General features: G+C 43.1%; 5 protein-coding genes across 6 annotated transcripts; 3 read left to right on the top strand and 2 right to left on the bottom strand.

Annotated features, from left to right (window-relative positions):
• The first annotated feature begins 489 nt into the window (after positions 1-489).
• LOC6593897 lies at positions 490-3,566 on the top strand. The gene is made up of 7 exons (XM_026987310.1): positions 490-642; positions 804-925; positions 1,004-1,228; positions 1,294-1,822; positions 1,888-2,676; positions 2,754-3,133; positions 3,195-3,566. Exons 1-7 carry the CDS (start codon positions 534-536, stop codon positions 3,564-3,566), a joined length of 2,526 nt encoding a protein of 841 aa, XP_026843111.1. The 5' UTR covers positions 490-533.
• Positions 3,567-4,042: 476 nt separating this feature from the next.
• On the bottom strand, positions 4,043-4,859 carry LOC6593896. Its single transcript, XM_002019039.2, has 2 exons — positions 4,775-4,859; positions 4,043-4,716 (listed from the first exon to the last, which is right to left on the bottom strand). The coding sequence occupies exons 1-2, from the start codon at positions 4,856-4,858 to the stop codon at positions 4,165-4,167; spliced, it is 636 nt and encodes a 211-aa protein (XP_002019075.2). The 5' UTR covers position 4,859; the 3' UTR covers positions 4,043-4,164.
• A 1,362-nt stretch (positions 4,860-6,221) lies between these two features.
• Positions 6,222-9,570, bottom strand: LOC6593894 (zinc finger protein 239). Of its 2 annotated transcripts, none has more exons than XM_002019037.2 (7): positions 9,397-9,570; positions 8,879-9,049; positions 8,606-8,806; positions 8,120-8,543; positions 7,789-8,056; positions 7,535-7,723; positions 6,222-7,471 (listed from the first exon to the last, which is right to left on the bottom strand). In XM_002019037.2, exons 2-7 carry the CDS (start codon positions 9,032-9,034, stop codon positions 7,036-7,038), a joined length of 1,674 nt encoding a protein of 557 aa, XP_002019073.1. In that variant the 5' UTR covers positions 9,035-9,049; positions 9,397-9,570; the 3' UTR covers positions 6,222-7,035. The 2 variants fall into 2 exon arrangements, with proteins under 2 accessions (XP_002019073.1, XP_026842952.1); XM_026987151.1 differs by having other exon boundaries at positions 7,535-7,738.
• Positions 9,571-11,334: 1,764 nt separating this feature from the next.
• LOC113565410 (collectin-11-like) lies at positions 11,335-12,237 on the top strand. Its single transcript, XM_026987312.1, has 3 exons — positions 11,335-11,352; positions 11,415-11,866; positions 11,965-12,237. The coding sequence occupies exons 1-3, from the start codon at positions 11,335-11,337 to the stop codon at positions 12,230-12,232; spliced, it is 738 nt and encodes a 245-aa protein (XP_026843113.1). The 3' UTR covers positions 12,233-12,237.
• Positions 12,238-13,851: 1,614 nt separating this feature from the next.
• LOC6593893 (lipase 3) lies at positions 13,852-19,053 on the top strand. Its single transcript, XM_002019036.2, has 4 exons — positions 13,852-13,965; positions 14,838-16,006; positions 17,612-18,343; positions 18,401-19,053. The coding sequence occupies exons 2-4, from the start codon at positions 15,749-15,751 to the stop codon at positions 18,803-18,805; spliced, it is 1,395 nt and encodes a 464-aa protein (XP_002019072.2). The 5' UTR covers positions 13,852-13,965; positions 14,838-15,748; the 3' UTR covers positions 18,806-19,053.
• The last annotated feature ends 6,174 nt before the right edge of the window (positions 19,054-25,227 follow it).

Here is a 25,227-nt window from a genome sequence, read left to right on the forward strand (position 1 = left end):
TAGAGATGTGCTGGAACTATCGATTGGTTCACTTGATGGTTCTTTTTCTGTTCGAATGGCGACTATCCGATATACATGTACTCGATAGTACGGAATGATCGCATAGGTATATTTTTTTGGCGTGTTGTAGATCACTCAAACAAAAGGAACTGAAAATTGTACGCTTTGATTTGATTAATAACCATACGCAAGTCTTTTTTTAATTTTCGACACAATACAATAACAAGGAGCTCTTAAAATTAGCATTTCTTGTAGAAAATTGATTCATCAATCGGATAAAATTATTCGCGTAGGGCTGAAGGTCTTAGCTAGCTAGTAATCCTAGGCCGAATATAAAAAACGAGGAATATGAAGGAACTTACAATGAATTCGTCAGGATATTTACGGTATATTTTGAAATTTGTGACATAATTTCGGTATATTTCTGCTGAGGGTCAGACCGTAAATTTGATCGAGAGGTCTGTGGTCACACTGATGATCGCAGCGGTATATTTTTTGGCGTGTTGCATCCTCAAAAGCAAAAAGAACGGGAAATGCATGTGGATTTGAGTATAATTAAAGAGGAAATCGACATTGATGACACCACGATCAAGCTGGAGGGGGAAGATAATATGCCGGACGAGACAATGGATATTTCCTGTGGTAAGCAAAAGACTTGCATTTAATTGCTTTGTGAGGGCGAGTGCGTTGGTATGTGTGCCTGTTGCTCTGAGATCCGCGTGTGTGTGCAAGTATGGGGCTGTTATTACGCAGCGTACCGTTAACTTTGGATGAATGTATTTTTAATAATGCTGCCGTTCCAGCGAGTAGCGCCGTGAAAATACTTGAGGAGCATGCCGATATGGTAACAGTACCACTCAGCGATGATAAATCGGAGGACGAGCTCAAGTTTATAGCCAGCTTAAGTACGCTGGATGCCCAACAGGTAAGCAGGAGTGGGACATATTCATACATATGTATGTAAATGGGAATAGAATACCAAATAAAGTGTCTCAAATTACAGTTATTCGCAGAATCGTCGCAGAATCAAAATGGCTGTCCATACGAGTGTCACATTTGCCATTTACAACTACCCACTGAACTGGAGATCAAGGCGCACTTTGTTAACCACCAGATGAACCGTCACTTCTGTCGCCATGGATGCGGTGCCTGGTGCGGCACGCTGGAATTGGTGCTGGAGCACGAATATCGTCAGCATTCCCAAGGAATATACACGTTCTGCTGCAGGGTGAGCGTTAACTACGATTCCATATTAAATTCCGCAGTAAATAAAAATACATTGAGTTCTTTCAGATCTGTGATTTAAGGGTTGATGGCGCCGATCGCTTGGCCAGCCATATGAAAAGCCACTGTTATGTGAATCGCTATGTCTGTGCCATATGCCGTCTTCCTTTTGAATCTCAGATGGGCCTTAACCTACACCGAAAAAACACCACCCAAGTCTGCGGGCAGGTGGACTATATTCAGAAAATCTCTACAACACCAGAGCTCGTGGCAGCCAAGGCCTCATCACCAGCTGATGCGCTATACGATGTGAAGGTTAAAGACGAACCGCTGGACGCAGATGAGATGGGGCCACACCCACAGAATGAAGCTGGTCTTCATATGTACATTAAAGACGAGCCCCTGGACGAGGAGATGCCCGACTTGTGTGACAGCATCAAGACAGACTCCAAAATGGCAAATCCCAAAAAGAAGATGCCAGTGTCTTCGAAAGGATCGATCTGGGCAAGCCTACCCGTTGAGCTGAGGAACAAGCTGCGATTGCCTGCCTTGAAGCCCAAGCAAGAGATACAAACTACCCATCGGCCACCCTTCAAATGTAAGAGTCCCTATTAATGACTTATTCAATTTGATGAACATTAAGGAATGTTGTATTTCTTGCAGTTTCAAAATGGAATGGCCCACCAACATCAAATGCCACTTCTGGTGGAGTCCAGCGGAGTTTATTCAAAGTTTTGCCTAACGGCCAAAAAGTAAACGTGACGGATATGTTAAAGAAAGTCGCAAATTCTAATACGGCTATGCGTGGAAAGCCCCCAATATCCCCTAATATACTGAAAGTATTGCCCAACAACTGCATGGTCATTAAATTGCCGCCAAATACAAAAATTGTAAAGCTGTCGAATCAGCCAAGTGCAGTTGCCACTGCAACGTCCCCACAGAACGTTGTTCAGTTGCCAGACTCGCTTACAATTAGCAAGATAACGCCAGAAAGAGCGTCATCCCCCAATACAACTAGTCCAGTGGACTATAAACCTCTTCTTCCTCCCAGGGATCGCTGTTACTCCCTGAAGAATCGACCAGAATGTCAGGAATTGATTACAGAATTTCAAAATCAAATACGCTCCATTGAAAAAACGCTTCCCATTCCGGGAACAGTTTTACATGCAAGGGATAAAGAAACTAACGGACTAAACGCTGAACCAGTAGTCCCAGTGATTAGCACATTGGCAGGCGAGCCCTCGAATGTGGAAGTATTTCTTAATCCCGGCGCCCATACGGTGATGGCGGAACTGCGGAAGAAATACCCGAACAACCGTTTCTTCTGGATTTGTCCCATCTGTACGCGCAGCTATGAGCAAGGCTCCGCATTTCGCAGGCATCTGGTCCAGGAGCATAAACTGAAGAGCGCCAACTTTTCAGAGCTAAAAGTAGATTTGAAGCCCGTAAGAAGTGAGTAAAATGCCCCTGCGTAATTTCCTGTCAAACAACTTACATTATATAATTTATTCCCGCCGAAACTAATCTAGAACCGGAATCAAGTGGGACGGAGTTTGCTTCCTTGAGTGATTCAGCTTCGGAGATATCAAAGCCAGCAACTCCGACAAAAGAAATACCACCTTTGCTTAAATCCGCACCGACTCCAGCAATCGAAGCAGTACCATCAGAGTCCGAACCAAAGATAAATACACTCAAGCCCCCACATATAGATGACACAAAGCTATCGCAGTTCCAGTGCCCCACGTGCCTTAAAATCTTCACCACCCAGGGAGGCATGCGAATTCATATGTCCATCCACACGGGGGAAATGCCATACAAGTGCCAATATTGCGAAAAGCGCTTTCGGACTCCAGGTCAAGTGCGGGTGCACTTGCGCCGACACACTGGGGAGAAACCCTTTCAATGCGAGGTAAAATATAACACTATTTATTATTTTCTCCTTGAAATGTGTTTTAATTGTGGGCCAACAGATCTGCGGACTGCATTTTACTCATCGAGAGACACTCATCTCTCACCTATCGCGCCATATTGGAATGAAGCGCTACAAGTGCTACGGCTGTGACAAGTACTTTGTTGTAGTTAGCGGCCTTCGGGCCCATCGTCGCCTGCGGCCGGATACGTGCGGCAAGGTTAAGTTCACGGCCCGAGCTCATGGGCCTCGGGTGCGTGTCATAAAAGGGCAAGTAGTCTTTGAGCACCAGCCCATCTATAATGGCTACTTGCGCAGTGAAGATCCTCTCGATATATTGAAAGAGCGCGGCCAAATCGACTCAATTCCTTCGAACCAAGTCGAGGACAAGCCTGAAGCCGAAGCCAAAGCCAAAGCTGAGGGTCTAGATTAGTTGTTTTGTTTATATTTCGTTTGTAAATTTCGTTATCATTTATAAACTTAAAATGTTTACATATTCAAACAAAACCAATAAAAAAACAACAATTTATCCTGAATGTTCCACTGTTATACATTCAGGTGCACAAATTGCTTGTCTCATTATATATTATATTAAGTCTCATTTTACTTGACAGCGCTGTTGATCCTCTTCTTCGATTGTAGAACTAATCGTATTACATATTTTTATCCAACCCATCGCTGCACATCGTTACAACAGTTTGTTCTGTTCCATAAACATTTTATCACTATATTTTATTCAGATTACATCTAAAACTCTCCACTTGCAAAATACAGGCCAATAGTTCTCCTAATATCGGCTGTAATTATCCATCATAAACTGTATACCAAAGCACTTCTTATCTGGATTGATAAATTTATTCGAGTATGTATTCATAAAAATCGTAATCTATATATATATTTGTACCCATTTGAAAGCCTTGAACCCGTTTACTGATAACACTGGAAGGTCATTTCAGTTTAATTTTTTGGATTTTGTTGAAATAATTTTTTTTCGTTTATTTATTATGCACAGGTTCCAATCCCTCGAAAGTCTAGTACCTATTCCTGAAGCTAAGAACACGCTCCAGCAAAGGCTCATGCTGCGTGAACTCGGAATCGGTGTACCCCGCGATGGCACTGAACAGATCCTGTTCACTGCTCACAGTGGATGTGCTCAGCTTGGCCTTCATTAGAGTGGAACCTTCGACAAAGTTATTGTAGAACTTTCCATCCTCAATGGCGAAATCACTGGCCACGCCAAGCAGGCCCAAAAGGTTTACTACAATTACTTGAGCCTCGGGCGACTCTGGATTTAGTTGGCCCTGGAGTCCCTCGAAGAGAGCTTGTAGGCCATAGACGTGGTCGAACTTCTGCTTTAGAGAGCCCGTCTGACGGACGACCCTGCCACGATCTAGATACGACTGGAGAGTTTCAGTTCCAGGACCACGATTGTTGGCCGGAACGCTCCTTACAACCTGATCCACAAACTCCAGCGTTATGTCCAGCATGTTGTCCAATTGAACCTCGCGAATTGCCTCGGCATATTTGAAGAATTGGGCGATGATGGCATATTGTGATTGAGGAGGAGCGGCACTACCAAGACTCTGTGGATTTAAATGTTCTAATGTTTCCTTTTTTTATTTATTCTTATAGGAAACTCACCAGCGCAGCCAGAGCCACAGCCACAATAAGAGAGTAACGCATCTTTGCCAAAAGTTTCGATTCAACTGCAAAAATGTAGAGCATGCTGAGCGTTTTTATGGGATTCGCATTATCTCTGGCAAGTTTTGGCGGAATCTGTGCTTTGATCTCATTATTTTAAATCATTTATTCGTATACATCTACATTAATAGCAGCTTTGGCCAAAATAATCGAAATTTCCGATGAGAATGCCCTCATGGTATTGGGGTTTTTGTTCTCCTGCTAGAAACTGGAGATAAGAGAGACAGAGCATTCCTCATCGTACAGACAGCTCGATTTGCTCTAACCAAATCTGAATTTCTGCGAATGCGTATTATTCTTACTGTAACTAATGGGAAACCAAGCGATCGGGGATATTCCCCCGATCACGGAAAGGCGTGGCACGCTCGGATCGAACAATAAATGGCAGAGTTTTGTCTATATAACAAAATCACTAGTCTTTTCTATTATGTGTAAGGATGTAGAAGTATTTGTAAAGGATCAAGAATGTATTTTTGAGCACGTGGAGTCGTGGCACGACCAGATCGGATAAGAAATAGCGAAGCTATAGCGATCTAACTAAAAGTCTATTACAAAAGAAAGTTTAACGGCATATCCTGATCGTCCTTTATGTCAATGATGGATTCAAACGTAAGAAGTCATCCTGCCGATTACAAGGACACCCATCCCGTCAAAATCGGATGAGAAATGGCCGCGTTATAGAGATTTAACTAAAACTCAGTTTAAAATTAACGGACCATATGTGGCGCCCCACAACTAGCGGTCAGTTCTCGAACTACGCCACAGATGGCGATCGTCAGTGAACATTTAGTTCAAGAAATAGCCGGTGGGGGCGCCACTGTGCAATCAAAAAACACCAGCAGCTTTCTGCTGATTTATGTTCGCCTGGTATCCCACATCAATTTCACGTTGTCGGCCGCAATCGCGAATGCTCAATGCGAGAAATTGGTCTGTGGTACCAGGCCACCAGAAATCAGCAGAAGGTTGCTGGATTTCTTTTGTGGGCCGGTTTGGGTGGGACATGGCTTCCTGTTGTTAAAAAAAAAATCACGCAAATCCCGTTTTGTTTTCTCCATTAATTGTGGTTTGATCTGGGTGTGCGATGGCTTCCTGTGATCGGATTAAAATCCTTGCTTTATTGGAGTCCTTATCAAGGACAAAGGATCAAGGATATCTTGTTTTCTCCGTTATTTTGTGTGCCGATCAAAGCATGCTATGGATATCCTAGATCCTTCAAAAGGATATCCCCAGTCAAAAATATTTAATTTTCTCGGATATTTGTGGCCCGATCTGGTATGGCCATTTTGTCCTGTGACTGGAAAATTGTCCTTGATCCTTGACAAGGACTCGGAAATCCTTTGCCATACAATTCTGTTTTCCTATCGTTGAGAAGAGCAAGTCGAGTAGGTTAGTAAAAATGGTAATTTTTATTCAAATATTTATTTGATTTATGTATTATGGTAATACTTATTTAAATGTACATAAATTGTATTTAAATGGTTTTCGGCTTACGACTAATATTGTTTTCGAACGCAATGTTTGTATCTATATCGTATGTATATACTTTCCTTGAATATATACAGCTGTATGTGGTTGTTTGTTGCCTGCGCAGATTCTTACGTATTTTGCTTCTAGATGCGCTCCTGTCGTCCCCCGCCCTGACCCCGTACTTTAAATCCGTTTAATTACACCTACAATTTGTATACGGAAATAGACTATAACACTTATAGATACCATACCATACCATATACTCGTTTATATATACATATATATATATATATGCATATATATATGTATGCATTTAAACTTATACGAATATCTATGTGTATTTTACAGACTACCAAATAAATTAGGTTCATTCGTTTGTTTAACGTAAAAAGCGTTTTCGTAGAGCCTACCGGAAAGCTAGAGTAAAAAAAATATATATATATATCCTATGCGATGCCTAGCTAGTGTTGTTGGTAGTGCTGATGATTAGGCTCCCCCCTGTCCCTGTCTTCCTCCCTCCCGCCGTCCACTCAGTATCTCGATGAGGTGAAAGCAGCAGTGCTCTCCGTTTCGGCCGGAAGAGGCGGCGGTGGCGGCATCTGGTAGTAGTAGCCGGGATACGGTTGCGTGGAAGGATACGTTCCTCCTGAATGGTAGCCCGACGTTGTTGCTTCTGGCGCTGCCGGACCCTCGGAGCTGATCATCGACTTGGCATTGGCATTCGTTGCTCTTATCTATAATCCACTGATGATCACCTCCTGCTGGGCTTCGTCATCCATATCGGGGATCTCCTGCTTATGCACAATCATTCCATCCGCTCCGGGTTGGCGCGGGGCCGTCTGTCCGTACTTCTGGTGGATGCCACGATGGCGTTTCAGCGCAAAGCGATCGGCAAATGCCGCCGAGCAGATTTCGCACTTGTAGGGCTTTTCTCCGGAGTGAACCTTGGCGTGGTTCTTCAGATGCGCCGCCTGGGAGAAGGCCGAGCCGCATATTTCGCACTTGTATGGCTTCTCGCCGGTGTGGATACGCCTATGATTCCACAGCGTGGCATGGCGTGCGAATCCCTTGTCGCAAACTCCACACACATACGGACGCTCCCCGCTGTGCGTCCGCTCGTGATTCTTAAGATGTGGCGATTGAGAGAACTGCATGCCGCAGGTTTGGCATCTACGCGAAGGGGGAAACCCATTAGTAAATCAATACGGATATAGAAAGTAAGTGGACACTTACTTGTACGGCTTTTCCCCCGTATGGATGCGCGCGTGGTTTTTCAGATAGACAGCCTTGGCGAAGGCCAGTCCACAAATGCTGCATTTGTAGTTCTTTTCGCCGCTGTGAAGCTTCTTGTGGGACCACAGACTCGAGTAGCGCGAGAACAGACCACCACAAATATTACAGCTGAAGGGTTTCGAAGGATTTCTGCATGACGAACACCTTGGTTTTGTTAGCGTAGATTTGGGGTTGATCTTTAGCTTACTACTCACTCGGTTTTGACGGTAACGGACGACTTGACCGAGCCACCGGCTCCGGTGCCGTGGGAATGTTGCCCGACCAGCACCACGCCAGAGCCATTGCACTTTTGGCACTTGGTCATCTGCTGGGAGTTGCGCTTTTTCACTGGATGGTGTCCTGTTCCGGTATTTGGCTCACGCTTGGGTGTCGTGCCACCCGTCTGTGCGGCCACAATTTGCTGGAGCTGCGCCTGAGCCTGGGGTGTGGTTGATATGATCTGCACGGGATGCGCCATTTGACCTGCACATCAAGGGAATGCATTAAATTTCGTTTCCTAATCGTTTCGTTTGCGCCACCACTCACCATCCTGCGCCACGAAGAGTTGCTGCTGCTGGGCCGCCTGCTCCGCCTGCATGCAAGACTCACATCGGACTTGCTTTGGACCCTTTCGTTTGGACTGCGGCATCATGGAGGTTCCGCAAGTGATGCACTTGTTGGCCTTGGAATCATGTTGCTGTTGCTGCATCACAGACTGCTGTACGGGATCCAGCGTATCGGACGCCACGATTTGTATTTGGCCCATTTGCCCGTTGTTGATGATGTTCTGTGCCTGCACCATGCCCTGGGCATTCACCACAGCAATGGAGTCGCCTCCCTGCTGGGAATTGTGCTGCTGCTGTTGCTGCTCACCCTCGGTGTGCATCCGCTTGTGGGCGTTGAGCAAGGCCAGGTGTGGAAACATGTCGGAGCAGACGTCGCACTTGAAACTGATGTTGGATATGGTATTCTGCAACGGAAAGAAGCAGTTTACATCTGATCAGGACAGCTCCCTCTATAAGTTGTACTTACCGCTGCTATCGGCTTGTTCTGATTGACGATTTGTATGCGTCCCTGGGCATCCACTGTGGCTATGCCCAGAGCAGTGCCCTGATTTAGGGGCATTCCGTTGACCAGAGCATAGTTATAGCCCCCAACGGGCTGGGCTATGTAGCAAGTCTTGTTGTCCTCCGAGGTAGCCAGCTGTGCGAGATTTACAGTACCTCCATTGCCCTAAACGAAGACACACCACACAGAAAAAAAATTAGAGGGACACAGTTCCAGGAATCACGTTGCACAACTCACATTTGTTGTATAGTAAAATGTTGGCTGCTGCTCCGTTTTTTGGCCCTCTATTTTCGGCTGCTTCAGAATTGTGCCGTCTGCTGTTTGATATTGTATTGTGGCCGGTTGCCCATTGATAGCATTTGTAAAGATTATGTTTTTGGTGATGTCTTCCATCGTGTAGGCAAGTCACTTTAAAAGACAACAAAATCTTATATTATTTTATTATTTATTCGCCAGATGCATTTGAAATTTCTGATTGACGTTTTCCAACAATCAAACACGCGACGCCAACAACGTTCAAGTGCGCAAGAGAGACGAATATAGTGTACACACAAAAGGCAGGGAAAAACGACTGATTAAAAATGGCGACGATGAGACAGAAAATATGTATGCGACACAAAATTCATTAATTCGAGCGGCTGCCGCCACTATTTCGACCTTTCACTATGCTCATTTCCGTCGTATTCATGCCGCAATCACTTTGCAAATACCCTCAGAAACTTATACATTGCCCACCTTTCGTTTTCACAAGTTACCTTTTATGCAACCAGCCACACACCAATTTACAAATTCTCTAGTACCAAACGATTTTTCTTCAATTCGATTGATCCGAAAGGTTTTTATTGAACAGCCGGCTTGGATTCTTATTTATAGCACTTCAGTTTTGTTTAGAATGAAAGCAAAACGTTGTATTATTGTTTTTTCTTTTTCTAACAAATTCCAGCACTAAAACTTTCTGCCTGTTCTTTCGAATGAGTGCAGAAGGGAGATGGAGCGAGATGCTTGCTTGTGTGTGTTGTGAAAAGTATGACAGCACGCCCAGGGAGAGAGAGAGAGAGCGTGGTAGAGTTGTAACGTAGCGAAAGATAGCGTGCTGTTAGCGCAATGTTAAACAGAAAATTTAATTTAATAAATTTAGTAATAAATAGTTCGCAAAACATAAGGAAAATATGCGTATACAATTTATTCTTTTTTTTTTTTGTAGGAAACTACCAAAGGCTTATTTCTAAATAGTCTGTTTTATTTCTAGACTTGACAGAGGGTGCTGTTAAGCGCACCTTTCTTTTTTTTTTTTTAGCAACACACGTTTGTTGCCCCAGCAACATTTGAAGGCGGGCAGATTTGAAATTCGGATTCGGGCGGATTTCTGCCAGAGGACTTATAGATAAAATATACCGTCCGACCCTTGCTTTTCTTGGATTTGAATAAAAAAAGGTTTTAGCGAAAAAGGTCAAACAAAAAACACGTAAGAGAGTAATCGTTCCTATAGCTCAAACTTGATATTCCGTTGAATAATGCTGTTGTCACGCCAACCTTGTTTTTATTTGAAGACAGACAACATATCGTTGTGGTAGCTTTAAAACAGAGACTAATCAGTTTTTTCCATCATTGGAGTCTGAGATGACAAACATTTTCTCAATTCTATTATATGTATTCATTTCTAGGGTATGCAGATCCGAGCCATGTTGAGGGATAATGCTGCTCGTTGTCTCGGCACATGAGGCTGGCGGTTCAAAGAGAGCATTAACGGATTCAGAGAGAGCATTTGAAGAGATCTAAAAGAGCCGAGTGGTGCGCGCCAAAAAGAAATTGTTTGAAAGTGACCGCGCCACAAGAATCTAAGTGCAATCCATTGGAATAAATTATGCACGCAAGGACGATTTGAGAGCGAAAATTAAAAAAACCCTGTGAATGGAAGGGTATAGCCCTTTGTTCTCAAATATGCCTTTATAAATTAAATTTAATAGATTGATGCCCAGGAGAGAGAGAGAGAGCGTGGTAAGGTATTGTGTAACGTAGCGAATGATAGTGTGCTGTTAGCGCAATGTATGGAAACCTAAGGAATATTTCTAAATAGTCCGATTTATTTCTAGAAATGACAGAAAGTGCTGTTAAGCGCACCTTTCTTTTTTTCAGCAACACACATTTGTTGCTGAGACACATATTTAACCACCAGCAACATTTGAAGGCGGGCGGATTTGAAAGAGCGGACTTGGGTAACGCGTAAACAAAATGGTGGCAAACCGAAAGAGTGTGAAAAAGATTGATTGACGAAGGAAATATAATCAAAAAGATGGATTGAAGGACACAAAGGGGGTGGTAATCACCCCCTATGAGTTCCGGAAACGCCGTAGATTGTGAGAAGCGTCTCATCATATTTCTGAGAATGTATTCCAGTAATGTCAATGCGCTGTTTCATTGTTGACATATTTTGTTGCGATAACTCTGTCCTTTCTTTGATGTTATTTTTATTAGCCAACTGGAATGAATCGATGGATTATATGTACATACATTAATTTTAATCAGTTGATTATTTCAACATTATTTCATTTCATCCTTCTTGAGCTGTTCAGCACAGAAAAATCCACGGTTTTCTTATATAATCAGTTGCATTTTGGATTGTGTTGAGAGAAGTACTAGCAATGCAATGTTCCATTGTTTTCATATTATTTGCGATAACCTTTGGGAGATCCATGTCACAGCATTGTGAGGTGAGGGCAGCATTGAGTTTATTGACAGCATAAATCTAAAGAACATTAATGCGCCCCAATAGGTGGATGAATCTCAACACGAGTGCGGCGGATACTGTTACGGAGCTGTGAAACCGGTCCTGGAGTACCTCGCCATCCTTCAAATGCGAGTGGAGTCTTACGAGGCCAAACAGCCCGCAGATACTCTATCGAAAATCGCGCAAATGGACAAAAAGTTAGAGACTCTAGGAAGAGAGTTGGCGATCCAGCAGGAATTGGAAAAGAGCTCACAGTCCGCAGATACTCTCAAACAACTGGCCAAAATTGATGAAAAGTTAGAGGCAGGATTAGGAAGACAGTTGATGATCCAGCAGGAACTGGAAAAGAGCTCCAAACAGCTAGCTGATACTCTATTAAAAATCGCACAAAACGACGAAAAATTAGAGGTTCTAGGAAGACAGTTCGCAATTGAGCTGGAGTTGGAAAAGAGCTCGCAGATGAGGCTTCAAAGATTAGAGCTTTTCGAAAAAATACGGTCCAATTATTATTACATAGAAAGAAATAGTAAAATTAACTGGAAAGATGCATTGGATAAATGCCATAAGATGGGGCTCACTTACTGAATCTGGAAAGCAAGGATGAGACGAAGGCACTCGGCAGAATGCTGAATAAGACCCAGAGATATTGGATAGATGTGAACGATATAAAAAAGGAAGGAGAGTTTATTTCGGCCACTACTGGCTTGCCGGGAACATTCTTTCACTGGCAGGAAAACGAACCCAATAACAAGGAAAGCTCTGAAAATTGCGTCGAGCTAATTACCGCCGAATTTTGGATGAACGACCAATCATGCCATTACGAAAATTACTTTATTTGTGAGACACCTTGGGATTCACTGTAACCTATATGACGATTCAGATTATATTACAAGTTGTGTGAAACATGCAACTGAATACAAATTTTAAGAACGTTTACACCTTTTAAAACTAGTGTGCCACTTAAATACTTAGATGAGCTGAAAATCCCGGCGGTACTGCAATACAGCTAGTCGCTAGCATTCCGTCTGATTCCAAAAAATCAGTTTAACAATTGTTGTTCTCCAATGGAGAAACCATCAAATGTTAAGCTAATAAGAACGTTTCTTGGCCATTAGGGAGAGAGGCAATGACTGAGCTGGCAAAACCATTTGTTTTTCTTGCTCCACGTGTGAACGTCAATCAAGATTATTGCAAATTTTAAAAACACACCCAAAGAGCATGGGCGGCAGTTTTGCGAAAAGTCTGTGCATGACTAAAGCAAAATGAAATCATAAACAGAAGATTGTAGTCTTGGGGTATATTCTATAAACGAAATTAGTGGCTAAGCTATGATCACTTCGGGGATTGTTTGGATTCTTAAGATGAGGAACCAGAAAGCAATTCAAATTATTTTGGTATGAAAGCAGATCGGTTTATTGTTGATTTGGTGTTGAAAACTAGCTTAATATTTTGTTCACGTTTCTTCCGCATTTCCTAAATTGGAAAAGTGCTGTGGTGGCCATAACATTAATAACAATAAACGTTTAATTGAGAAATGTATGTATACCTATGATAATTGCTTTTATCTACCTGTGCACCCTTATAGATGGTATTTTCAGTCGAAATATCGTCAAATCTTTCTATCTTGTATACAAGATACATTTCATAAACACGTTGAAATCCTATCTATCACATTCTGAATTTTATTTGGATTAGACCATATCCAAACCCCGATCTTAAGCGAAAAATCTTCTTTAAATATTTCTTGAACAAGGCAGCACTGGGTCTCCACAATCTTTACCAGCATTCCCCCAGATTGTGGCCAATTGTCACGACGTGCAACCAACTGCTGCCGACAGTTTCGTGACATGCGTTGAACGTTTTAAAGCAAATACGAAAAAACTGAAAATTCGTTTGCAAAATTAACCTTGAAATTGCTTGCAAAATGTCTGCTATTACAAGCCTCAGTTTGGAGCGACGCGCCGGTGCTTAAAACATGTTAGGCCAGTGCTGGGGGGCTTTCCGAGAGAGTGGTACGATACTCGTACAACGGGGGGAAGAAAGCTGAGGAGAAACGGTAATAGTCGAATAGCCGAATAGGAAACTGGTTTGGCTGAACTTGACCCGCAAACGTTGTGTGCCGTCCGCCCTATGACTAGATATTATTCCATAATTTCCCATTACCACAGGCTCTGAAGTAAACAAAAATCGTATTACGTTGTTGTGGCATGGAGTCGCTTTCTTGTAAACAGAATTCTTCAGTATGAACAAAACAGTCATACGCCGCAGAGAACAACAACAGCTGATTCTTCAATGAGCCGCTGCCGCTGCTGCTGGTGCTCTGCCTCTGCTGCTTCCGTCATGTCATGAAAAGCTTTGCGACAACCAGCTTTTGCGAGCTTTCTCGCCCAAACGATCGCGTCGCTGGGGAGCTAGTTTTATTCGTAGTTTGAAAATTTACGCACAGACATCGGACAGGCAGCGGAGCGGCACGAGCCGGTATATAAATAAATTCAATTAAAGAAAACAGAAGACAACAAAACAAAAACAATAACATTTCATATTTTCACGTCGCAATGCCGGAAAAACTGTGGTGGTGTGACTTTCGTTTGTGCCGGTAAGAAAAAGATTTAAATCAACTTTTTTCATTCGCCCAGCGATCACTCGCGTGGAAGTGGATCTTCGGATCGGTTGGAGCATATACGACCTTGCCTAACAACAACATAAAAAAAGAAAAAAGACAAGCAAAGGTTAATTTTTTTGGAATTGAGTTTGCAAATAGAAATTGATTTGACTCGAGTGACAATCTTTAAACAATTTGCATATAAATACCTTACAAATATGTCATCCAGAGAGCCTAAATAATCAGATCGTGGGAGAGATTGCCTGGTGCGACAATGACCTACTGAAATCTTTCTAGAGCTATCTATGCATTTCCATATTTAAAGATGGTTTGTGGCTTCAATTATAGCTATATTTGGTTTCTTTGGGGAATGACTAATAACAGGTGTAAATAAAGTGGAATTACTTATTAAATACACCCGAACTCTACCCCTACTATTTACATTTTGAGATCCTCTTTGAGATCAGCTTTGACATCATTTCTAACCGTCATCTTCCATTGTTCACCTGCCAGTCATTGACACGATCATCTCTCCCATTAAACTTAGGACCCCCAATGAAAACAAACTACAGATTATGGAATGGAAAATACTGAGGTGGAAAGGGTTATAATTAGACAAAGCCAAAGTCTTCAATGGGTGGTCCCGGATCGCTGATAGCTGATAAGGCAATCATCGAAGCGTTCGTTGTTCGGGTAATAATCGTTATAGAGATTAGCGAGCTTTCGATTGGATCAATAGATATTTGCGAAACACACAGGTGTGAGATTATTTATGACATCCGGCAATCCTTCCACCTGATCTCCATGCAGTACAATACCTTTTATGCACATCACATTTACAACAATTCGATTTCATTCACTTGCAGTTGAACAACCTCGTCAGACTACACCAGACCAGACCGTCCTCGTCTGTCCAAAAGTTCACTTTTGACGTCACTTTCCCTGGTCGCACAGAGAGTCGGCAGAAATTTCTAATCAGCTTCGGTCTTTCGTACGAGTGTTCCTTTATGAGTGTGAATTTCCTGAAGAGAGTGTACTTTGTGCCCTTGAAGGTGAATCGCTGAAGAACAACGGCACGCGCCGGATGCCCTCAGTGTCAATCGAATCGAATCGAATCGAATCGGATCGGATCGGAGAGGGCCTTGTTCTATTGTCTATCGCCCGCTGAAATCGACCAAGAGCCATAGCAGATGGGCGAGAAATATTACGCATAATTAAATGGAAATAACAATTGCAAAATACATACTATAAACCCATGAAGTGCATCGCGCTGCTGATTAAGTGAGTGTACTATAAGTAATCGTAGCATCGATGGACCCCAGTGGATCGGCCAACTTATCAGCGCGCGTAAAACAATTGTAAAAACATAAGTGTATGTGAAATCAAAGCAAGCGCGTGTACATCTAACGAAACAACAATTGCAAAATAATAGTACTAGTTTAAAAAAAAAACAACAAAAATTGCAACAAAAAAAATGTAAAAACCAGCCGAACAAAATTTATAACGAAAGAAACGAAACACTATATTCGTAGTTAGTTTTAGTATCAGCTCGTAACACCAACAGAGCAGGCCGTGAAGGGGCCGACTCTGGTGGCTGTTTGGCTAAATACAGAGAGCCACAGAGCCACAGAGCCCAGCCGAGCTGTAGAGCCGTAAATCCGAGAGGCAGGCAGGCAGGCAGGCAGGCAGCACACTGGCTAGTCAGCCAGCCATCAGGCCGGCAGAGAGGAGGTAACAAAAACCGACTGCACGCGGGCCAAACTGTGTCAGTGCTTGGATGACTTCGACGGCGCTTGTTCCTTTTCCCGAGTTAACGCTCCCAGCAAGAAACTACCAAAAAGTTATTACTAAATATTGCGAGCACACATACAACATGTTGTACCAACGGCTAATGCAATGCTCTACCACCAATAGTTGTTGCAGCAGCGGCGGCGGCGGCAACTGCACATCGATTGTGCCCCGACTGCTGCTGCTGCTGATGTTGCTGCTGCTGCTGAGCGGACAGATCGAGTCGGTGGATGGACACAAAGTGACGGTAAGCGAATGTGCGGTGTTCGGTGTTCGATGTGCAACCAAAGTGGTCAAGCTGGAAGATTGGCAAAGATTGACCAGATACAGGTACATTGGGTAACGCTAATTAGACAATTTGGCCTGCATTGCGTATACTTGATGCAAAATGATGGTGCAATAAATCATAGAACGGAGAATGGATTCCTAAAGGTCTGAAGATCATGTTCTAGACAGTCGTAATTCGATAATTTGTACACTTTCCCCGATTAGATTGGGCCACTTACTCATATTCTGCTCGGAAAAGAAACCAAAGACCACTTTAGAAACGATTCATCGATTATATAGCGGCTATAATTGCACAAATTTGTGTATTTTATTTGTTGCAGTTCAAAGATTACCAAAACAAAGGAATATTCATAGAGATTAGAGTGCATTTGCTTAGTAACGAATAGGAAAAGGAAAGAAAATCGGAAAAGTTGAGCAACAGATCTAGGGAAGATCCGAATGATTAAAGAAGGGAAATTTACCTAGAAGCTATTAATTACCATTAAGTGGAGAGCTGTTTCTTATGAATCACTGAGAAATAGATCGATTGACACTTGTTTTTTCAATGGTATCATTATCAATAGTTACCATGAGCTGACTTTTGCACACCTGATCGCCACTAGATACGAGCGTGTATCAAATTATCGGCATGACATACGAAGCTATGTTTCGTTATAAGTCTTTCGCACTTGTTGATAAAAAAATGTTTAGTTTTTGTTAGAACATGCGCCGGGCAGGCCCCTGGCTTTCCCCCTTTCTATATGGCCGCCCCCGTAAAATGCTTCCGTTCGCGCGCATGATTAGCGCAAAAATCAACTACGAACGGGTCATATATATTCTGTACGAGTATTTCTACTAGTCTGTGTGGGAGAACGCGAAGAACATAATGTACATACATATATGTACGTACATATGTAGGGAGACACGTATGGCATATAGCAGCGATCACCCGATCTGCTTCTGATCCCCGATGCCTGACGCAGCGATCTGCGATCGGCAAATATCAGCTGCTCTACTCCTCTGATAAGATGTTTAAGTACGAAACTATGTATAGCCCACAAATCAACTCTTGCTAATCGAAGAAACAAAAAGAAAGCTTGCCAAAATGTCTGTGTATTATATATGGTATATGTATACTATATAGCAGTGCGGGTCCGCCTAATGAATGGCCCACGACATGGGCTGATTCCTTGCTTTTTGCTCGACGTTTCTATTATTCCCATGTTTATCGCTCGTCGGTCTGCTATGACGCGCTCTTTGTGCTTGGACTTTGGCCTCTCTATGGTCGGGTCGGCTCGTTGGGTTGGTCGAGTGCTGAGAGCCTCTCACCGTGCGGCTTTGTTTATGACATTATCTGAAGCGAAGCGGTCTTACCCTTTTTTTGTGCAAAAAGTTACCTAAGATACAGGAAGGTATACAGATGCAGATACAGATAGATAGCCGTATCATCGTTCTTAAACTTGAGAGCTATATAACAGATTCTTTAAGTAGATGATCTCATATTGGGCATACAAGAAAACTTGATCCAAGGAGTACATTACCAGGAGTATTTGGGAGTTTCAATAACAGACTACCCTTTTTTCAGGCCACTCTAATCACAAACCACAACTATCCCGTGGAAGAGCACACAGTACACACGCCAGATGACTACATTCTCACCATCTACCGCATTCCCACGTCCCCGAAGCTGCAGCTGCATTCGAATGAGACGATCCAAAAGCCAGTGGTATTCCTGCAGCATGGCATCCTCTGTGCCTCCGATGACTGGATCATCAATGGCCCGGAGACGTCGCTGGCCTACATGTTCGCCGATGCAGGATACGATGTCTGGCTGGGCAATGCCCGGGGCAACACCTACTCCCGCCAACACAAGCACATCCATCCGGATACCTCGGACTTCTGGAAGTTCAGTTGGCATGAGATTGGAGTCTACGATCTGGCTGCCATGCTGGACTATGCTCTATCGGCGAGTAATGCCAACTCGCTGCACTTTGTGGCCCACTCGCAGGGCACTACGACATTCTTTGTGCTGATGTCCTCGCTGCCGTGGTACAACGAGAAGGTGCGATCGGTGCATCTACTCGCCCCGATCGCCTACATGCGCAACCACTCGTTCATTCTGTCCAAGCTGGGAGGCATCTTCCTGGGTTCTCCCTCCTTCCTGAGCTGGATTCTGGGGAGCATGGAACTTTTGCCGATCACCAGCATGCAGAAACTCATGTGCGAGCACGTCTGCTCAGAGGGATCCATGTTCAAGTTTCTGTGCTCGGGGCTGCTCGACTTTATCGGTGGCTGGGGAACGCGACATCTCAATCAGGTGAGGATCTTAATCGATCTCTTTCGAGTATTCTCTTGTAATCTCTGTTTTCGTTAGACCCTTCTTACAGATGTGTGTGCCACCCATCCGGCTGGGGCCTCCACCAGTCAGATCATCCATTACCTGCAGCTCTACGCCTCCGGGGACTTCCGGCAGTACGATCATGGCAGGGAGCAGAACGAGATCATCTACCAGCAGTCAACGCCACCCGCCTACAATGTGAAGAACATCAATAGCTGCGTTCACATGTACTACAGCGACAACGACTACATGTCCGCCGTGGAGGATGTCGAGTATCTGGCCTCTCTGTTGCCCTGCGCAGAGCTCTACCGCATTCCGTACTCGGACTGGAACCACTATGACTTTCTGTGGTCCACCAATGTGAAGGAAGTGATCAACAATAGGATAATAGACAAAATGGAACGATACGACATAGAACACGCCACAGGAATGAGTTTCTAGGGGAGATAGCCAGATAGCCACGCTCTATAGCGGGCTATAAGAACAATTTTAGCCAAATCTAAGCACTGTACATAATGTATAAACTATTCTATAATAATTTAGCTAGCAATCATAATGAGACAATGAGCCTGTGCGTGATATTATAGTAATTAAATAGCTCGTAAGGTTGCTTAAGGTTTGTGAATCAGCTCCTACGAATTTTTGTATATATTTTCCATAAATTGCAAATGCTAATACAGGTGAATTTTTTTGAATGTGCCGCCATTTTACAAGTCTCTATGCAGCCCTGGCATGAATGGAAACCAGGGAACCAGTGCAGGTTACACTGTGATAAGTTATTTTTGCTTTGAAATTTCTGTTAGCTTGCTTTACGTACTGTTACTGTTTTGTGAGGTTTAAAGTTCATGATGACAATGATTTCCATTTAGTTGTTTTTGTTCTGTTTTGTTCAGGGCTTTGGTTTTAAAAGAGGAGTAGACTTTTCTCCAAATCAACCAGGGTTCCATTAAAGCTCGTTTGGGGAAAATAATAAGGGAATTTTGTGATTATAATATTTCCACTACTTGGAGTATAATCTACTAAAGAAACATGGTATAATAATGAACCAGGAAATGAACAATGAAACATTCCCACCTTCACTTTGTGAACATAAGATCATATAAATATATAATTGAAATAACATACAATTGATATTATTTTTAAAGGTTTTTTTTTACATAAATTAAAGCATGCTTCTAGGAGGTTTCTTATATAAAGTGCCTCAGAAGTTGAGTATTGCATACTTTTGTGGTATAAATTTTTCCATTACCGTCCATGTTCAAATCTGTGCTAATTGTGAGTATACTTCGGCGGGAGATGCTCCTGTTCTCTGTGCAAAATGTGGGCCGATTGGGACATGGATCCCTCTGGTTGTGTGGTATGCCACAAAAATGTTTGAAGAACTCTACCAGTACTATTTTGACTTGTTTGTTTATAATAAATGAACGAAATGATTAGATGGTAACCACATGAAATCGAAGGCGCAGAGGCGCTTATTCTTAAGTATTTCGGATGATGTTTTATTGCAGAATTAATGTATAATATAATGCAATAATGAACTTAATTCTCGCACGATTTCAGGATAGTTTCAATTAGTAAGTAATAAGTCCCTCAATACCATCATGGCCTCTACATTATCCATAATTTATGGCCCTTTTTTGTCCGCTACTAAAAAAATCCCTTGCAGGACATATTCCCATTTCTGGGAACCAAAAATCCAAACTGTTTTCGCTTTTTGTTTGTGTGGTGCTCCAGCTTTAAGTAGCAGCAGCACCGCGGCGGTGCCGTCATAAATTACACTTTCAAATTATTGGTCATGTTGCACATTTGTGGAAAAGCCACGAGGTGCGAGGTATGGCTGCCACATTTGGGTCAGCTGCCGCAACAGCTGTGGATGGATGTCGTTGCCACCGCCAGAGCCGCCTCCACAGAGTGCCACAGACACCGCAGCAGCCTTCAAACGCTAATGCGGATTTACATTTTTATTTAATTTAATTTTCATTTTATTCATTTGGCCAAAATTAATTGCTGGCTGGCTTTAATACAATGGACGCTGCGGCTGTGACTGTGGCTGTGGCTTTTGGAGCGCGAACTTCGTGGCAGAGCTGCGGATTGCAAAACCCAAAAGAAAGAAAAGACCACGGATCTGACGGTTTGGATGGATGGCTGTGGATGGCTTGGAAGACTCTACCACGAAGATGGATAGTTGTGGTAATTAAAGCAGCAACAATAATGTCTTGATTGCAAATTCATTTTTTGGTTCAACGTTCTGGGCAGGCAGGCAAACATTTTCCATGCCGCACGCTCCGTTGCACATCATTGCATTAACTTGTACGCTTACACTCGCCGAGTTTTGAAGTTTTGCAGCTCAAAGAAAAATACTACATAAATATTTCAACATTTGCGTGGCCTGGCGATTTGTTAATATATGTACAATGTACAATGTACAATGTACATCGGTACCTTTTGTCTTTCTGTCTGCCTGTAAAACACGATCACTGCTAGACGACTGCCACGAGTACTCGTAGCTGCTATTATAATTAAGTTCATGGCAAGCACAACACAGAAACAGAAACAGAAGCCCCCCCCCCCAGAAAACACTTTCAAAAAGCCCATAAAAATAGCAACGCAACTGCTTGGAAATACTTGGACGAGTGTACGGGCATTGTCCATCCAAAGTAAAGCAGCGCAAGTGCGTGGAGAAATTTCCTATGCCGTATATTTTGGTATCCACACGAGGGAACACAGCACCGAAAATGTTGAGATATTGGATCATCGACTAGCCATGTACCCTAAGGCTGTGGGGTGGTTAAATTGTAGGAGAATTTGGAACGCTTCAACGGCCATGAATCACATGTGCTCCATCCGATGTGCTCTAGAAATCTTTTGAGTAGAAATTTTGGTGCGAGAAAGGGCAATAAATTATACTAATCTTTGCGGCAAATTTCTCTCTAGAGGAAATTTGGTTTTGCAGAAAGAAACATATTCCAGAAAATCTGTGAAAAATGCTGCTTAAGCAAAAAAGAAATTTTCGGTTTTCCTTTTGCGTGAAAGAATTGAAGGAAAATTTCTCTAAGAAAAACTTTCAATTGTAGAAAAGAGGAGTTCCAGAAATCTTTTTGTACACAATTAAATTGTGAAATAATATGAAAACTCCAAAAGTAATTCCATTCAGTTGTTGAGAGTTTTATGTTCGTTCACTGCTCGCCCATTAAGCTTTTTTAGGCGTTTTTTTATAGTGTAACTTAATTTATTTTACGCATACTATTAGCAACATGTTACAGAGAAAATGGCAACGTAATTAAACAAATTTCAAGAGTTTTCAGAAAGACTAAACTGCTTTAAAGTCTATCCTTAAAGTTATTGGAGAAATAATTTTGAAATGTAATTCATATAAAGACCAAACAAAGGAGAGTATTTTGGAAAAATTCTTTATCCAATTTGTGGGATAAAGGATCGTGTTGCTTTTTCCTAGATTCCCAGCTAGTACGAAATTTTCTCCTCCAAACTCTAGTCCAATTAATGACCGAGTACCCCCAATGCCAATGGCAATGCCAAGTGGCCATTACAATTTTACGAGTACGAGCCGTAGTTGCAGTATCCCCCACATCTATTCACTTACGCTTGAACCAAGCTTTACTTTATTTCTCGTCGGCATCTCTTTGGCTTTCGGCATTCGTCTGGTGGTTTTGTTGCATGCAAATGAGTCGCGTTTTATCGCAGGGGGGGCCAAGAACTGGGGGGGACACGAGACAGTAGACAGCAGACGATAGATAGGCGGGGGGGAAATACAGAAAAAAATACATACAATAAATAAAAGCAAGTAGCATTGCGTTTTCACTTTCGCATCCCCCCCCTGGTGGAGGCCGCTCGCATTGCCTTCGCTTTTCATATTTACAGTTTACAGTTAATTTATGCCGGCACAACGAATTTTCACTCTCGCTATTTTTCCGCATTTTAGACTGGGAAAGTGGCTGCGCATCCGCCAAAAAATCCAACAAACCCAGGCCAAGCACACAAAAAAAAAAAACAGAAAAAAAGACAGGCAGAAGAAGGAAAAAGAAAATATCGGAATAAAAAATGCCATGTACTCGTACTGGTGGTCGTATACTATAAAAATAGCCAAAGCCAATGCCAATGTCTCCGCAGACGGAGACGGAGACGGAGACGCAGTCTAGAGTGGGCCCAAAATTTGTGGCCAAGTCCGAGGAGAGTCAGTCGGTGGCTGGGTAAGAGATTAGAAAGTGGTCGCCTGGCTGCCAGGTTTCCATCGAAGCCGCCGACGACTCTAGCTCCAACTCAAACTCCGACTCCAGAGCGCGGCCAGACATGGCAGATTCTTTGTGAAAAACTGTGCCGCAGCCAGCAGCCAGCAGCCGATGAGGGGCACCCCAGACACACACACTCTGCGCGAGGTACGACTCGCAAGTAATTGGCATTTTTGCATGCAGTTGCAGTTGTTGCTGCACCAGGAACCGGCTGTGGCTGTGGCTACCAGTGGATCGATCAGAGTGGAGTCGGAGGAGGCCCAATGAAAGAGAAAATTGGCCCCAAATCAAGTTCACTATCATTGAACGTCTGCCCCGATGGCGGTTTCTGTAAACTAATATTTTAAAATTGTTGATTATGATGACTTTTCATTTCGCTGAGATCTGGATTGCAGCGCATCAGAGCCACGGCATCAGCGGCAGTTGCAGCAGTATCCCCCATCATCTTTGGGGCAGCATCTGCGGCAGCAATTGCAGGCGGACAAAGTGTTTTTTTAATTTGACGTTTGGCCACTGCCCGCCGCCGGCGGAGGAGGCGGTACAAAGACGCATCGAGAGCCACGTCCACGGTCCGCTGCACTTCGATCCCCAGGAGAAGTTCCACACATCAAATGGGAAATGTGGAAAGATTTCGATTTAATATACAGCCAGACACCACCTACTATCGGTACAGTCTCCCTGCCTACAGTCGTACTTCTCTTAGAGGGATTTCCATCAACTACATTTTATGCCGATCTCTAGAGCCCCTGGAGAAATATTGTCATAGTTTCTAAAAAAATGGATAAGATGTTAGCCTCTATGTATGTTTCTTAAGTTCCAAGAGTCCTCAAGTAATGGGTTATTCTGCGGTAGATTAGGTTTTCCCATTTAGCGAGGGCTCCCCGTAATGAAGTCGTACCTGTAGTGCCCTCCAATATGCAATCACAGCAATGGTCATTCGGGGAGCGCTTCCCCAATCCCCAGCAGGGTATCTCTTTCCCACTCCCACACCCAGCTGTTATCCAACGAAATGGAAATGGCAAGCCATAATTCACGGCACATTGAATCTTTGGCCATCCAACATTCATCATCTAACCATCATATTGCAACATATATGAGGCAAGGCAAGGCAAGCCAATATGCGTGGTGGGCCGGCCACGCCCACTCCAAGTCCGACTCCAACTCCGACTCTGAAAAGTCAGGAAGCAAGGCGTTTGTTTGCCTTGGGGCTTGGCCCCCTACCTGGTCGCTTCCGAGTGCCTTTGCGAAACGCTTCTTAATGCGAGTTTTACGATTATAATGCAGTGTGTGTGTGGGGAAATAAGCGAAGCTTCGAAAACAAATTTGTATATCTCCGCAGATACAATGCTACCTATGTATATGTGCATATATGGGTAGTGGTACGGCTATGGCTCTGAGGTAGTGCTTATGTGACCCAATTGTGCATGGAAGAGGCGCACAAATTACCCGAAAATACGAGATAAGAAAGCGAAACGGTTAGAATTTGTTTTTTCTGTTAACGAAGCTGAAAACTGGTGGAAAGGAGGGTCTCCATTATGTTGAGTTGAGTTGTTGAAGAAGTACTTCAAAGATCCCATAGGAATTAGTATACCTTTTCAGCAGAATTCGAACTTTTCTCTGAGAATTTCAACGACTTCAATAAGATTACTTTAAGGATTACAAAAAAGCCATAGATGGTGAATAAATGAAATATTCCTTTTGTAATGTGAGGATTTTAAAAATGGCAAAAAAATCCACAGAACTTCTCCAAATTAAATAAAAATTTAATGGCAACTCGTGTTGTGTGAAAACACTTTCAATTGTTGAAATTTCAGCTTCAAATAATTAAAGTAATTTATAAGCTCTATTATCGCGCAGAGAACACACTAAACAATAAAGCTAAATTGTGAGTACAAAAACACATTCTCTCTGGGGGAAGGGGGGGGGGCCTCATTAAATTATGAGTATCTCTTTAATGTCTGTGTTCCCAAGAGCAGAAGATGGAACCCATGCTGAACATGTGCTGAATCACACGATCCGTTCGAATGACGATCTGGTAACCTTTTGGATCCCATCCGACAATCATCCGATGCCATCAACAAACTGTTGTTATTATAGCCCACTTCTGTGGCAGTAGTACTTCTGGCCGTAAAAAAGGCAACAGGCAGCATAAATAAATTTCCGTTGGAAAGCCAAAAAATAGAAACTATATAATTAGTAATGGCTGTGGGTACGCCCCAAGGCGTTACCCTACGAACATTTCTAAGGCCCCACAACTCCAGCTTCAGTCCCAGCCGCAGTCATATTCCCATCCGCAGCTGCAATGGCAACAAACAAACAACAAACAAATATTGTTCAATGTAGGCCCCAAATATTGAGCCCCAAACGAAACCGAAACTCTCCATATCACGATATGAAGATGAAGATGACAATGATGTATGGGGATTCTTGAAACCGAAACCGAAACTGAAACCCGAATAAAATGGAAATGGAATTGGGTTGGGGCTTGACTTTCGCATCGCCTGACACTTGAAGAGAAGAGAAGCTGAGCTTGTGGATGCGGCGATCCCAGGGTAATGGTAATGATGTATCTGGAATGGAACCCATCAGGAACGAGTACGAGTACGAGTACTCTTA

Source organism: Drosophila persimilis, unplaced genomic scaffold (assembly GCF_003286085.1).
Source record: "Drosophila persimilis strain 14011-0111.01,24,50 unplaced genomic scaffold, DperRS2 tig00000124-arrow-pilon, whole genome shotgun sequence".
NCBI classification, from domain to species: domain Eukaryota; kingdom Metazoa; phylum Arthropoda; class Insecta; order Diptera; family Drosophilidae; genus Drosophila; species Drosophila persimilis.